The 14,808-nt window shown below is 60.1% G+C and overlaps 2 protein-coding genes across 5 annotated transcripts; one reads left to right on the forward strand and one right to left on the reverse strand.

Moving 5' to 3' along the window:
- Positions 1 to 2,898: 2,898 nt before the first annotated feature.
- Positions 2,899 to 9,916, reverse strand: PLAGL2 (PLAG1 like zinc finger 2). 3 transcript variants are annotated; one of them, XR_003988435.1, is made up of 5 exons: positions 9,834 to 9,895; positions 8,927 to 9,018; positions 7,689 to 8,062; positions 4,628 to 6,489; positions 2,899 to 3,378 (listed from the first exon to the last, which is right to left on the reverse strand). XR_003988435.1 is itself a non-coding variant. In XM_030463250.1 (4 exons), exons 3-4 carry the CDS (start codon positions 7,949 to 7,951, stop codon positions 5,268 to 5,270), a joined length of 1,485 nt encoding a protein of 494 aa, XP_030319110.1. In that variant the 5' UTR covers positions 7,952 to 8,062; positions 8,927 to 9,018; positions 9,834 to 9,895; the 3' UTR covers positions 2,899 to 5,267. The 3 variants fall into 3 exon arrangements, 2 of the variants coding, with proteins under 2 accessions (XP_030319110.1, XP_030319111.1); XM_030463250.1 differs by having other exon boundaries at positions 2,899 to 6,489; XM_030463251.1 differs by lacking the exon at positions 8,927 to 9,018 and having other exon boundaries at positions 2,899 to 6,489; positions 9,834 to 9,916.
- Positions 9,917 to 10,008: 92 nt separating this feature from the next.
- On the forward strand, positions 10,009 to 14,756 carry POFUT1 (protein O-fucosyltransferase 1). 2 transcript variants are annotated; one of them, XM_030462860.1, is made up of 8 exons: positions 10,009 to 10,061; positions 10,107 to 10,182; positions 10,303 to 10,424; positions 10,517 to 10,699; positions 11,053 to 11,165; positions 11,684 to 11,876; positions 12,179 to 12,421; positions 13,225 to 14,756. In XM_030462860.1, exons 1-8 carry the CDS (start codon positions 10,032 to 10,034, stop codon positions 13,411 to 13,413), a joined length of 1,149 nt encoding a protein of 382 aa, XP_030318720.1. In that variant the 5' UTR covers positions 10,009 to 10,031; the 3' UTR covers positions 13,414 to 14,756. The 2 variants fall into 2 exon arrangements, with proteins under 2 accessions (XP_030318720.1, XP_030318719.1); XM_030462859.1 differs by having other exon boundaries at positions 10,023 to 10,182.
- The last annotated feature ends 52 nt before the right edge of the window (positions 14,757 to 14,808 follow it).

Genomic DNA, 14,808 nt, shown 5'->3' on the forward strand with positions numbered 1-14,808 from the left:
TCCTCTGAGCAGTAGGTTCCTCCCAGGGTGCTGTGTCCTGTATGCTGCCATGTGTTGTCATTAAATCACTGCTGGTCAAGGCGTTTGGCTCCGTTCCTGGCGCTGCTGCAGGGTAAGAGCTCAGCAATTCCCCTCTGGGTTTGGAAGTTGGGGTTCATGGGGTGGCAGTGAGGGATGGGGACAAGCCACAGTGCTTGAGAGCAAGGAGGGGGCAGCTGTGCCCTTCCTCAGCTCTGAGGCTGCCCTGGGAGCTGAGCCCTCGTTGTTGGCTTCCAGCTTTGTGTCCTTCCCAGAGCTCTGGGGCTTTGCTGGGGTTGTGGGTGACAGGAGTGTCCCCGAGTGCTCCTGCCTGAGGGAGGGCAGGGAAGTCCCTTTCCTGGTGATGCAAAGGCTTGTGCAGCCAGGGCTGGGATGGGGGTGCTGAGTGCAGGCAAAGACCTCCATCAAATCACAGGGATCCTGGGAATGGTCCCTCCTCCCCCCCTCCTTGCAGAACTTCAGCCAATGTCAGTGACCTTGGAGCTTCCCTGATGGCAATTCATCGTTTTTACAGTTAAAAAACCCAAACACCCCACTGGGAGGGTTGTCAGTGTGTAGATGTGCTAGAAAGTTCCTTTTTAGGGTCAGAGCTGAGCTGTAGCAATGGGAAGGTTCTGGCCAGCAGGGACAGCCCAAGTGGACACCCTGGGGGGTTTCTCAGCTCTGGGTGGGTGCTGCCCCCCCATCCTACAGCCCCCAGCAGTGGCTGAGCTCCTGCCAGGGCTTCCTGGGGACCATGCAGCAGCTTTGCCTCCTGCTCCTGGGGCTCCTGCAGTGCTCAGACCCCTCTCCTGTCCCTGTCTGTGGGTGGGAGAGCTGGGGACCCCCTTGGGTGCTCCAAAGAAAGAGTGTGTGACATGGGTGGTGACAGTGAAGGGGAGGACCTGAGGGACAGTTGGGTTTAATGCTGAGGATTTCTGCCCAGACTGAAAAGGCAGAGCTGACCTATTTAATGGTAACTTAAAAGCAGGATTCCACATTCCCTGGTCTTTATCTCCTGCAGTGCCTTTAACTTTCCTTGTCACTGTCACCTCCCAGTGCAGAGAAGCCACCTCCGTGTCACCCCTGTGCTCTGTGTGTGCTGGGAAGGACAAGGGCAGAACCCGAGTCCAACCCCAGGCACCCAGAGGGGAAGGAGCCTCAGTCCCCAGCCAGCACCTCTGCAGGTAAGAAACCCAAGGTCCCTCTGCTGGGGAAGCACCTCGGGGGGCAGGTCTGTGGGGAGCAGAATGTGATGGGTCTGCTGACAGCTCCATCCCTGTCTGTGCCATTCCTGTGGCAGGGAAGTGCTGTGGGAAACTCTGGGGGCAGCTCCTGCACTGCTCGGGGAGAAATCTCCTTGCCTGGGGCTCTGGAGTGGCTGAGCCATGGGGGAGGATGAAGCTTCCCCCCCTCCAGCACTCAAAGTGCTCTGCAGCTTCGGGGCTGCTTTGGGTGCTGGATGGGGGTAGGAGTGGGAGCTTTCTCCTGGCTTAGGGTTTTGAGCGGGTGAGGCTCATCAGGGCTGAGAGGTGACCCCTGTTCTGCCCCATCCCGTCCTGCCCCGTCCTGTCCCGTCCTGTCCCCGTCCTGTCCCGTCCTGTCCCATCCTGTCCCATCCTGTCCTGCAGCACATGGTGCTGTGTCCCAGTTCCCACAGCTCCTGGCTGGGTGTGAATCCCAGCCCAGCTCTGCTTCCCTTTAGCAATAGCTTTAGAATCTCCTTCTCTGAGAAGCATTTTGTGCCTCCCGAGGTGGTTTGTGTTTGTGTTTGTCCTGACTTCTTTGCAGCCCCATCCTGAGCCTGCAGCCCCCAAAGCCTCAGAGCTTTGCGTGTCCCCACAGAGCCTGGTCCTGTGGCCATGGGTCTGTCTGTCTGTCTGTCTGTCCCCAGGGTACCTCTGATCTCAGGACACGGTGGCCTCTGCATGACCCTGGCCCAGGCTGCCCCCAGAAGCTGTGGCTGCCCCATCCCTGGCAGTGCCCAAGGTTGGATGGGGCTTGGAGCCCACTGGGCTGGGGGAGGTGTCCCTGCCCATGGCAGGGGGGGCACTGGGGGGCTTTAAGATCCCTTCCAGCCCAAACCAGTCTGGGATTCAATGAGTTTATCCCTAAACCTTGATTTAAAGCAAACCCCAAACCCTTCTGGGATGGAACTGTTTTTTCTCTCACCTCTCAAGCAGGATGGCTGCTGCACCAAGGGCAGGGCTGCAGTGACACCCATGGGGTGGCAGGTTCAGTTCTTGTGGGTTTTCCACAGCTGCAGGAGTTTGGCTGAGAGACTCCACTGATCCCAGCAGCCTGGTACCTCCTCCCCATGAACCCAGACCCCAAGCAGTGGAGGTGCTCAAAAGCTTCTTCTTAAGGACAGGTAAAAGCTGCTGTGGGAACTCCTCTGTTTTGTGCCTTGGGTGCTTTACTCCACATGCAAAGTGGTTCATTAATCCCAGCCTGGCTGAGTCCCTGCAGGTTCTGCTGTGCCACGGGACCTGTGTGCTCAGTGCAGGCACCTGGGGCTCTCTCCAGCCTCCTGCTCCTGCCCTGCCCCACACCTCCTGCCCTGCCCCACACCTCCTGCTCCTGCCCTGCCCCACACCTCCTGCTCCTGCCCCACACCTCCTGCCCTGCTCCACACCTCCTGCTCCTGCCCCACACCTCCTGCTCCTGCCCCACACCTCCTGCTCCTGCCCCACACCTCCTGCCCTGCCCCACACCTCCTGCCCTGCCCCACACCTCCTGCCCTGCTCCACACCTCCTGGCCCTGCCCCACACCTCCTGCCCTGACCCACACCTCCCTCCCCAAACGCTGTTCCTACAACTCTGCCCTCCAGGACAGCAAACCACAAACCACACGTGCAAGTATTAGCAAAATGAATTCCATTTATTCTTTGACAGACTACGGGTAGGGAAAAGCTGCCTGGCTCTAAGTTTAGCTACCACTGCTAAAGGAATTCCAGTGCTGACATCTGTTCAGAGTACAATGCAGGAACAAGCAGGAAAGCTGAACGTGCTGAGGCAGTGGGGGTTGTGCTGGCATTGCATAAATCCCAGACCCCTGCAGGGAGGGACCAGTTCTGACCATTTATCTCTTTGAAAAAATAAAATAAATCCTCTCAGTGGCAGCCAGGGCTCTAAGGCTTGCACATCACTGACAGCAGTGTGGAACTCTCTCAGTTTGCAAAGAGCAAAGCAACAGAAGACAGGCCTGAGGTATTCAGTGGTGGTGAACAGAGGGGCAGGGATGCCCTGCTCACCTTTTCTGTGTTGGGGAACAAGAAGGCACTCGCTGGGCTTCGAAAGGCAACGTCAGAGTGGAGAGGAGGCAGTGCCACCCGGGGAGGGCACTGCCACAGGACAGCGCTGAGGTAAATAAATCTTATATTACATTTTTGATACAAAAGTATTATTTGCAGCATTGCTGGCTAGCCTAAAACAACTGAGCTATGGTCTGGAGAATCAATGGATCACTAAACAGTCATTCTGGGGAGAATTCCTAAGCTAAATTAAAAATAAAATTCTGGAGTAGAACGGGAGGGGAATGAGGCTGTGAGCAGAGGAGGCTGCAGGACCAGGGCTGGGAGGTGCAGGGGGCTGAGATGCTCTGGGGAGGGGCTGGGGCAACAGAGCAGAGGTAGATTTTGCATTTTCCAGATTTATGGAGAAGAACATTGAGGGATTTCCTGGCTGGTGCTGGCTCAGAGAGGCTCCCCCGTGCTGAGGGCTGAAGATCCAGCACCACACACCAAGGTCCAGTGGGAGCAACCTCTGCAGGCACTGTGCAAGGGCCCAGGGAACCAGAGCAGGGAGGACACAGATGCTCAGTGGCATCAGCTGCCACTTCCAGTGTCACCCTGCTGTCCTCGGGGGCAGAGAGGCCACGGAAGGATTTAAGAGGAGAGGCAGGGGAAGCAGGACTTGGAGGAGGAGAGAACCCAGAGGCCAGTGGAACCAAATCCTAAGTGGAAGGGGGACTGCAGGGCCAAGCCTGCAGTGTCTGCTGGAGCTGTTAGTGTTGGGGGAAATGCCTCAAACACACCCACACAGCCCCTGTGAAACTGGGACCAGTTTTTCCTCCCGATTCCTGGAGGTTATCACCCAAGGACTGGGGGAGTAAGAGTGTCTCTCTTGACACTGCTTCTTGGATAAGCCAAAAGGGTCCTGACCTTGCTGAGCTGCTGTGGTTAAAAGCCCTGGGAACTCCTGCTCTGCTCCTCATCTCAGGGGAACCCAGGGAGCCCCTTCCCATCCGTGCCAGGGCCCCGAGCTCCTCATCCCCGAGCTCCTCACTCAGCTTCTGCACCTGCTTTGGTTTCCAGAACAGCTGCACCATCTGTTTGCCTGCAGGGGAGCTCTCCAGGGGCTCTGTCCCTACCCCACAGAGGAGCTGCTGGAGCTGCTCCAGCCCCGGCACGCTGTGGAGGTCGGAGCAGCAGAGTGTTCCCCATGGGGGAAAGAAGAGGATCAGTGAAGAGAAATCAGTGCAACCTGACTTCCTTGTGTAAACAGTGTTCTGGCTACACCAGAGATACCCCCAGGGGGCTTCTGGTGCCTCCTATGTTCTGTTTTTGTAATGGTGGGAACAGACTGGTGCTGTGTAAACAGTGCTCACCATGAGGAGCTTTGACCCGAGGGCTCCACGGAGAAGAAGAAGGAGGAGGAGGAGGAAGAGGAGGAGGTGAGGGCTCTGAATCACCATGTAAACGGTCTCGTTGCTTTAACACTGATGTGGAGTGAGCTGCAGGGGGTGGGAAGGCTGTGCTGGGTGAGAGGTAGTGGGGAAGGGCAGCCTCAGCCTCTTCCCCGTTGGCTTCACACAGAGGGGGTGTCCTGGCTTCTCCTCCTCCTCCTCCTCGTGGAGGTGTTGGCTGCTGGGCCAGAGCTGCAGGGTGGGGATGTGAAATGGAAGCTGGACTCTTCAAAAAGTTTCAGCCCAAGGTTGAAAGAGCCTCAGCTCCTTCTCAGGGACAGTCCCTTCCCCAAGAGGAGCTCCTGGGAAGGTCAGTGCTAAGCGTGGCTCCTGATTCACAGATCAAACAGCAGAGAAATGCATCCAGCCTGTTGGATGGAATCTGCTCCCTGGCACGGGGACTGCTCCAGTCTACAAGTGCTCCCTCCAGACACCAGAAGGCTCCTGTCTGGCACAGCTTGGGCAAAGCTTCCCCACCCCAACAGGGAGGTAAGAGTTGTGCGTTTTTAAGGCTCTCTGCAGGAGGGTGGCTGAAAAGTTCTGCTCTCCAGTGCTCCTCAGCTTACTGGAAAGCCTGGTGGAACCGTGGCAGAGTGGTTGTGCTCAAGCTGGAGGTGAAGACAGGGGGCAGTGAGTGCAGGGGCCCAAAGTTCAGGGAGGCCCCAGCTCCAGGAGGTTCTTGAGGTTGATGTTGCAAAGTGGTAAGCAGGGGCTGTGTCTCCCCCTGGGAGTAGCCCATGACCAACCCCCCCGAGGACACGGGAGGGTTGCAAGGAGGAAGATTCAGGGGGAGGAAGCCAAGAAGATGAGAGAAGTCCATGTTAGCAGCACAGAGAGCCTCCGAGAGGTTAGCAGGGCTCTTGGAAAGCAAAGCCTCATCCAGGGGGGGTGGCTGAGGCGAGGAGGACTGAGGCTCACCAGATGAGAGAGACAGGCTGCCAGGGAAGTCCGACAGGAAGCTGTCCACCTCTACTTTGGGCAGTTTCTCAGGCAAATATGAGGTAGATCCGAGCTGATACTTTGGAGGAGGTTGCGGCGGGGAGGAGATGGGAGAGGAAGACTCCAGAGGGTAGCTGACTCCCATGGGAAGAGAGTTAGGAACCAAAGAATGGGGCATCCCTGAGCCGGGCACCGTTGGGAGGTGTGTGCTGTACATGCCCACGGGCAGCACCCCCGGGAAGCTCTTCCCACCCATCACGTCTCTGGAGGCCACGCACAGCACGGGGCTCAGCTCCTCCTTCACCGCCACGGAGGAGCCGCAGCTCAGCAGGCCCAGCACGTCCACGGGCTCCGTCTTGATCTTCAGCAGCTCCTGGGAGTGGCTTTTCTTCACGTGCCTGGTCAGATGGTCCTTCCTGCCAAACCTCTGGGCGCAGTACTGGCACAAGAAGTCCTTCCTGCCCGTGTGCACCACCAGGTGCCTCCTGACGTCCTTGCGGGTGTAGAAGCGGCGGTCGCAGTGGTCGCACGGGTGCTTCTTCTCCTTGGTGCCCCCCGACGCCCTCCTGGAGTGGGTTTTGAGGTGTTCCAGCAGCACCTGGGTGCTCTCGAAGGTCTGCAGGCACACCTTGCAGCCCAGGTCCCCGCTGGCAGCAGCGTGCATGGCCAGGTGCCTCCTGAAGCCCAGCTTGGTGTTGTAGTTCTTGCCGCAGTCGGGGCAGTGCAGAGCCTCCTTGTGCGGGTCGTGGGTCTGCAGGTGGTTCCGGAGGTGATCCTTGCGGTGGAACATCTTGTGACAGTACACGCACTGGTGAGGCTTCTGCGCTGAGTGCGTGGCCATGTGCCTGGGCACGGGGGGGCACGGCAGTGAGAGAGAGACAGACACAGACAGACAGACACTCACATGGACACTCACACACACAGACACTCACACACACACACTCTCACAGTCACACACACACTCTCACACACACACACTCTCACACACACACACTCTCACACACACACACTCTCACACACACACACTCTCACACACACACACACACACACTCACACTCACACACACACACACACTCTCTCACTCACACACACTCACACTCACACACACTCACACACTCACACTCACACACTCTCACACACACACACTCTCACACACACACACTCTCACACACACACTCACACTCACACACACTCACACACACTCACACTCACACACACACACTCTCACACACACACACTCTCACACACTCACACACACACACTCACACTCACACACACACTCTCACACACACTCACACTCTCTCACACACACACACTCACACTCACACACACACTCACTCTCACACACACTCACACGCTCACACTCACACACTCTCACACACACTCACACTCACACTCACACACACACACTCTCACACACACACACTCTCACACACACTCACACTCACACACACTCACACACACTCACACTCTCACACTCACACCAAGACACTCTCTGCCCTTTCCAGATCCCCTCCTCCCCCTCTCTGCTCCCAGGGATTCCCAGCTGCAGTGTCCCCATCCCCACCCCCTCCCCTGGGCACAGGGTCCCCACAGCACCCCAAGCACCAGGAGCTGCCCCAGCTCAGCACAGGGACACAGCAGCCACGGGGGGGAAGGACAGGGACAGGGACAGGGACAGGGGGGCTCCTGGCAGGAAAGGCTGCTCTGGGTCTGGGGTCTCCCTCTCCTGGGGGCAGCAGGATGGGGCAGTCCCTGCTGGCTGTGCCTGGCTGTGCCTCAGTGTCCCACACTGCTGCCACCTCCAGGTTTCTGGGGATTTTACCCTCTCACCACTCCCCTCCTCAGGAGCTCTGCCTGTCCCCAGCTGCCCCAGGGACACCCCCGTGCTCAGGGGTCACCAGCTGTGATGCTGCTGCTGCTCCTCTGCTCTGTGTTTAACTCTCTGAGCTTCCCTTCTGCCCCAGCCCCCTCCTGAGCACAGGATGCAGCAGCCCAGCCTGAGGGGAAGGGGTTCCCTTCCCCCTGCCCCCCTGGTACCTACCTGTAGAGCTTGTACTTGGAGGCAAAGGCTTTGCCACAGTGCAGCTGGGGGCAGCTGTAGGGTCTCTGCTCGTTGTGGGGCAGGGGCTGAGTCCTCAGCTTCTCCCCAGCAGGGCAGGAGGGCTCTGAGGTGTCACACTGACATCTTCCCTGACTCGTGGGCTCTTCACCTCTTGCTCTGGGGACTAATTTCCAGCCTGCCTCTTCCTCCTCCTGCTTTGCATCTTGAATCCAGTTGGGAACACTGGGGAAGAATGCAGTCATGGCAGGGCTAGTGGGAGGTGGCCATGTCAAGCAGAAGGGGAGCCTCGGGCCTCCTGCTCTGGTGTCCTCCTGGGGCAGCTCCAAGGGGCTTCAGCAGCACCACATCTCCACCTGGAACCACAGGAGGGGTTCAGGGACACCCCCAGACACCACCCCCAGCCCCTTCCCTCCTGCTCTCCCTCAGCCCCTCACCAACACCTTCACCTTTCTCTGAACTCACAAGAACTCACACCTTTGCAGCCCTGCAGAGGCACTGGTGCCTCTTCCTCACCTTCCCCTGGTTTCTGGGTTGCTTCTCAGCCCTCTCCCTGCTCCTCACACCCATCCTCACTTGATTCTTGCTCACCTTTAATTCCCTTCTGAAGTTTCTCCCAGGAAATCAGGGTCCTTTTTCTCCTGCTGAGCCCATCCCTCCCCCAGCCTGAACCACCAGCCAGGCCCAGCAGAGGTGGGAAGGCAGCAGTGCTGCCCTGGGGCACCCTCTGCCTCTCAGGATCAGCAATGTCTCATTATTCCCTTTACACTTTCCAGCCTCACCTCTTGCTGAGGGAAGCTCCTTCTGTTTCCTGCTGCCTGCTCTGCCCCAGCCCTCTCAGCACCTTGTTCTGTGCCCCGTGGGTTCAAGTTCTGCATTTTCACCTGGCTCTACCCCCCCCTCAGCTGCCCAACATCTGACACCCAACCCCAGACCCCATCTCTCTCCCCCAGAATTGAAGAAACTCCCCCTAAACCAGCACCAAACCCTCGAGCTCCTGCTCCCTCCACGATTGCCTCAGAGGGAGGAACTTCCTGCACCTCAGCAGTGCCCGTTGTGGGCAGGATGTGCAACCCCCCAGGTGACAAAACTGTCACAGCCCCAGCACTCCCAGCACCAGGAACTCTGCCCTGGGAAGCACCAGGCAACGGGACCATCCCAAGGAGCTGGGTGGCTGGGGGGTGTGGAGGTGCCCCTGGGGGCAGGAGGGGGTTCTGTACCTCCTGCTGCAGAGCTGTGTCCTGGGGGCCTCTGCTGCTCTCACCAGGGAGCTGCCTCCTCCCCTCAGCCATCTGTGCCAGCTCCACACTACCTGCAAGGAGGCAGAGCTGGGATTCTGCTGCCTTTTAATGCCAGCTGCAGAGTGACACCAGGGAGCTCAGGTGAGGTCACCTCTGTCACTGAGCCTGGAAAACTCCATCAAACCCTCCCAGTCCTCCCAGTGCCACAGCTGGGTGTACAACCCCCCCCCTCACTCCTCCCCGCACCTCCGGGACCCTTTTGTCACCTGCAGGAGGTGCCCCGTGTGCCACAGCTCCCCGAGCCCCCGAGCAGGACCCGGGGCTGCTGGGGACAGCTCAGCTGTGAGGCACCGGGCTCCTCACAGGGCAGTCTGTACCTGCTCCTGCGATCCGCCCCGTGCCCATGGGATGTACCCACACCCCGCTCCCAGGGCATCCTTCCCCTCCTTTCCCCCTCTCCGTCCCTGTCACGGCACCGCACGGGATTTTCCTGACACCCCCGGGAAAGCCCCGAACGCCCACAGGGGCCCGGGCTGGCAGCCTGCGGGACACAGCCCCGCAGCGGCACCACAGAGCCCCCGGGGGTGCTCGGCAGCCTCCCCGATCACACCGGGAGGAGAACGGGAGGGGAACGGGAAGGGAAACGGGAAGGGAACGGGAGGGGAGCGGGAGGGGAGCGGGAAGGGAGCAGGAGCCGCCGCCGCCCCCGTTACCCTGGGGCAGCCCTGAGGGGATGGAGAGGCGAGCCCGGCCTACGGACCCCCGTTTCCTCCCCCTCCTGTGTCCCCGGGCCCCCCTGGTCCCGGTCCCGCACTCACCCCCTGGTCCCGGTTCCGGTCCCGCACTCACCCCCTGGTCCCGGTTCTGGTCCCGGTCCCGCACTCACCCCCTGGTCCCGGTTCTGGTCCCGGTCCCGCTCCCCCCCGGACGCGGCTCCAGCCCAGGCCGCGGCGGCCCCATTGTGCGGGGCATGCTGGGAGTGACGTCACACCGCCGCTTCCGCCTCTCGATGGCGGCGATGTCCGCTAGAGCGGGGCGGTGCCGCGGGGCATGCCGGGACGGGGGCGGGCTGCCGGACACCGCCATGGCGGCCGCGCTGCTGCTCCTGGCGCTGCCGGTGCTGCCGGTGCTCTCGGTGCTGCCGGTGCTCTCGGTGCTCTCGGTGCTGCCGGGGGGAGGCGGCGCGGGGCCCGCCTGGGACCCGTCCGGTTACCTGCTCTACTGCCCCTGCATGGGTGAGGCCTTCCCGCCCGGCGGCCCCCGGGGAGCCCCGGTCTGAGCCCCGGTCTGAGCCCCGGTCTGAGCCCCGGTCTGAGCCCCGGTCTGAGCCCCTCCCGCCCCTCCTCTCCCCGCAGGCCGCTTCGGGAACCAGGCCGAGCACTTCCTGGGGGCTTTGGCCTTCGCCCGCGCCCTCAACCGGACCCTGGCCGTGCCGCCCTGGATCGAGTACCGGCACCACCGCCCGCCCTACACCAACGTGAGCCCCCGGGGGAACGGGCGGGCCCGGGGCCTCTCCCGGTGGAGCGGGGGGGGAAGGCTCCGGGCTGAGGTGGTCTCTGTCGCCCCCAGCTCCACGTCCCCTACTCGGAGCACTTCAAGCTGGAGCCGCTGCTGCGGTACCACCGGGTGATCAGCATGGAGCAGTTCATGGAGGAGCTGGCACCCCGGCACTGGCCGGCGGGCAGCAGGGTGGCTTATTGCTTCCAGGCTGCTGCCCAGAGGAGTCCTGACCACAGCACCTGCCCCATGAAGGTGAGTGCCTTCCTCCTGCACCCACACCCGCGGGTGGGAGCCCACGGGAAGGGCAGAGCTGATCTGCAGGCTCAGGAGGAACCCACCCCGGAGAGCTGCAGAGCTTGGGATCCCTCTGGGCTTGGGGACTCAGATTTTTGGGGTATCCTCCTCCAGATCCCCCTCTGACAGACGGGCTGCTCCTCTCTGTCCAGGCAGCCCCTGGGTCAGCTCTCAGCTAAATTCCTTCCCCGGGTTCTGTCCCTCCTGAGGAGGAGCCATGGCCTGGGCTTCCCTCTGCTCCCCTCTCCCTTACAGCTCTGCCTCCCGGGCTCTGTGTGTGTCCTGAGGGAACACTTCTCTTTCCTTTGCAGGATGGAAATCCCTTTGGGCCCTTCTGGGATCAGTTCCACGTGGACTTTGATAGATCTGAGCTCTTCAGTGGCATGTCCTTCAGCCCTGCCTACAAGGACCAGTGGATGCAGAGGTAGTGAGGAGCTGGTGGTGCCACTGGGGGGGAACTCACAGGAATCCCTGTGCTGGTTGCTGTGGGAAGCCCTTGGGCTCAGGGGGAGAGGCTGAAGTGGTTCATTAGCAGCCTAATTAAAAATCTTCATGATTTTTCCATGGAATACCCACTGAGCAGCACACTGCCTGCAGGCTCTGGCAGGGGCAGTGAATTCCTCAGCAGGAATTTGGTTCCCAGTTCCTGGTCCCAACCCTTGGTGTTCCCAGAGCCCCTGGGGCTGTGCCAGTTCAGGGGGGTCACAGAGTTCCAGGCTGGGGGGGGGGTCCCTGCCCTTCACCTCTCAGAAAACCCCAATTCCTGTCCTGCTGGGTCTGGGCTGGACCTGGAGCTTTGCTCTGGTGTTCTGTTCACCTGGCAAAGGGATCAGGATTCCTCTGGGGTGGCTCTGGAGCAGCAGATCCCAGGTTTTCCATGGGGTGATCCTTTCCCTGGGGAGGTCACCTCCCCTGGGGGGTCCCTGGGCTGTTTTCCTCCAGGTTTCCCCCCTCCCAGCACCCCGTCCTGGCCCTGCCTGGAGCCCCAGCTCAGTTCCCAGTGCTGGAGGAGCACAGGGCCCTGCAGCAGTACGTGGTGTGGTCGGATCAGATGGTGAGGAAGGGGAATTCCCAGATCCAGTCCCTGCTGCCCAGGCCCTTCGTGGGGATCCACCTGAGGATTGGTTCTGACTGGGTACGGCCTGGGGGTGCACGGGGGGCTCTGGGGAGGGAGAAGGGGAGGGTAAAGGGGTGTTTCTTTTCTCCCAGGGAAAACTTCCCTGGGCTGCCCAGGGCAGTAGTGGATTCTCCGTGTCTGGAGATCTTTCCAAAGAGCCTGGATGTGGCACTGAGTGCCATGGGCTGGGAACCACGGGGGGAGTGGATCAAGGGTTGGACTTGATGCTCTCTGAGCTCCCTTCCAACCCAGCCCATTCTGTGATTCTCTGATTCCTGCTGTCTGCTCCTCACCAACCTGTGTTTGCTCTCCCCTGGCAGAGGAATGCCTGCAACATGCTGCAGGAGGGCACTGCTGGGCCCCACTTCATGGCTTCCCCCCAGTGCGTGGGCTACGAGCGCAGTGCTGCTGCCCCCCTGACCATGGAGATGTGTCTGCCCAGCCTCACCGAGATCTCCCGGGCACTGCAGCTCTGGGTGGGCAAGCTGGGGGCCAAATCTGTTTACATTGCCACTGACTCAGAGCCCTACACTGCAGAGATCCAGCAGCTCTTCCAGGGAAAGGTGAGTCTGGAGGAAGCCAGTCCTGTGTCCAGTTCTGGGCCCCTCAGCTCAGGAAGGAGATTGAGGTGCTGGAGCAGGTCCAGAGAAGAGCAAGGAGGCTGTGAAGGGATCCAGCAGAATTGCTGTGAGGAAGGGCTGAGGGAGCTGGGGGTGTTGAGGCTGGAGAAGAGGAGGCTCAGGGGAGACCTCATCACTCTCTACAACTCCCTGAAAGGAGGTTGGAGCCAGGGGGGGGTTGGGGAGGTATCAGTGGGATATCTGGGCACAGACTAAAGAATTCTTTCCTAATATCCAACCTAAACCTCCCCTGGCAGAGCTGAAGCTCTGCCAGGGGAGGTTTAGGTTGGATATTAGGAAAGGATTCTTAGCAGAGAGGGTGATCAGACACTGGAATGCCCAGGGAGGGGGTGGATTCTCCATCCCTGGAGGTTTTTAGGAAGAGCCTGGATGTGGCACTGAGTGCCATGGGCTGGGAACCACGGGGGGAGTGGATCAAGGGTTGGAGCTGATGATCCCTGAGGTCCCTTCCAACCCAGCCCATCCTGTGGTTCTGTGAAGCCCCCTGGCAGGGGGTGTTTGAATCCCAGCCTGCTCTGGGTGCTGGTGCTGTGGGCAGCAGGCAGGAGCTGTGGTGTGCTCCCCCCAGAGAGCTCCTGGCACCCCAGAGAGGGTTTGGGTCCCAGCTATGAAGATCAGATCAGGGTGTGACCGGGGGTCTCTGCTCCTCAGGCAGTGTCCCCTCTGCCTGTCTGTCCCCATCTCTGGTCACCATGCGGGGGGTGACCCTGTGGCTGTCCCTGCAGGTGAAGGTTGTCAGCCTGCAGCCCGAGGTGCCCCAGTTGGATCTCTACATCCTGGCCCAGTCCGATCACTTCATCGGGAACTGCGTCTCCTCCTTCACCGCCTTCGTCAAGCGGGAGCGGGACGTGCACTCCCTGCCCTCCTCCTTCTTTGGCATGGACCATCCCCCACGGCCCCGGGACGAGTTCTGACCCAGGAGGAGCAGCCTTGGACCTTCTCGGGGCTCCCAGCTCTGGTTCCCTTCCCCAGGGACCACCGAGGGTTCCTGAGCACAGAGCTGGGCTGCCACAGCCCCCTCCTCCTCCTCTTCTTCCTCCTCCTGCTCCTCTCCCTGACCTCTCCTGTGGTTCCAGTGTGAGGTCAAACAGAAATGAGGTTTTTAATCCCGTTTTTAGGAAGGTATAAACCAGGTGTAGTGCCCAGCCTGGGCAGGTCTCCATTCTCCCTGCCCAGCAGCCAGGCTGAGGCAGCTTCCCACGTTTCCTCATCTCTGTCATTTTCTGTTAATTCTCAGTTTTTCCCCAGAGCTGTTGTGAAGCTTCGTGCCCCAAACTGCCCAGAGGTGCTTCTGAAGTGCAAAGTATCACCAGGAAGGGGGTGGGAGGGCTAAGAACCTCTGAGTCCCACGGGTGCCTTTCCACAAGCCCCTCTCCCACCCTCTGGAGAGGTGGCAGTGACCTGCAGGGAGGGGACAGTCCCCTCTGCAGAGCTGGGACCTTGTTCCTGGCCAGCCCAGAGCTGGGGATTCGGGGCTTGGAGCTGCTGGGGTCAGGATTTGGAAGGGAGCAGAGGGGTTGGTGCACCTCGTGCCTGCATTTCTGGGGCTTTTTTGTCTTATTTCTGTACTTTTTTTTCAGGTAACCCCTGTGACTGCAGAGCCCCAGGTGGTTCCCCTGGGGGATAATGGGGGGGGAGGACTTGGTGATGGTGGAAGAGGTGCCCAAAGCCTCGTTTGGTCCTGGAGCACCCGAAGTCCCCTGGTGCTCAGCCTCAGCCTTCCCAAACCTCCGGCTGCTCCCCTGCCCTCAGATTCCTCTCGTGTCCCAAGGACTCAGCCAGACCTCACCTGGGTTTGTGCCACTCGGAGGTGGTGCCAGGGCTGTGCTCCCAGCTCTGCTGAGCTCCCAGGGTTTCCATTTAACTCCAGACGTTTTGTAGGGTTTTTTGGGGGGGATTTTTACCTCCTCGGAAGCGTCCCCAAGCACTGAAGGATTGTGAAGGCTCAAGGAGTGAGTGTGAGAGGGCTGAATGTGAAGGTGCCCAGTGCTGGGGGGGCAGAGCCTCGTCTCATGTCCTTGGTGCTGCCTGACAGAAACTCCTCCTGGGTTTGGTGGTTTTGGGGTCTCTGAGTTTGTGGCTCCCTGGCAGTCCCTCAGCCCTCAGATGATGCTGTGGGGGGGCAGGGGGCACCACCTCGGGTGGCGTTGGGGAACCCCCGGTGTGAAGGGAAGATGGTTGGGTTCGTGTTTCTTTTTTTAAAAAAAAAGGTATTTTTGTAATGATTTTTGTAACAATAAAACAGGCTTTGTATTCACTCCCTGCGCTCACATTCCTCCCTCCCGCGCGGCTCACCCACCCCGCCCGCT

The sequence above is a fragment of the Calypte anna genome, chromosome 20 (genome assembly GCF_003957555.1).
Source record: "Calypte anna isolate BGI_N300 chromosome 20, bCalAnn1_v1.p, whole genome shotgun sequence".
Taxonomy (NCBI): Eukaryota; Metazoa; Chordata; class Aves; order Apodiformes; family Trochilidae; genus Calypte; species Calypte anna.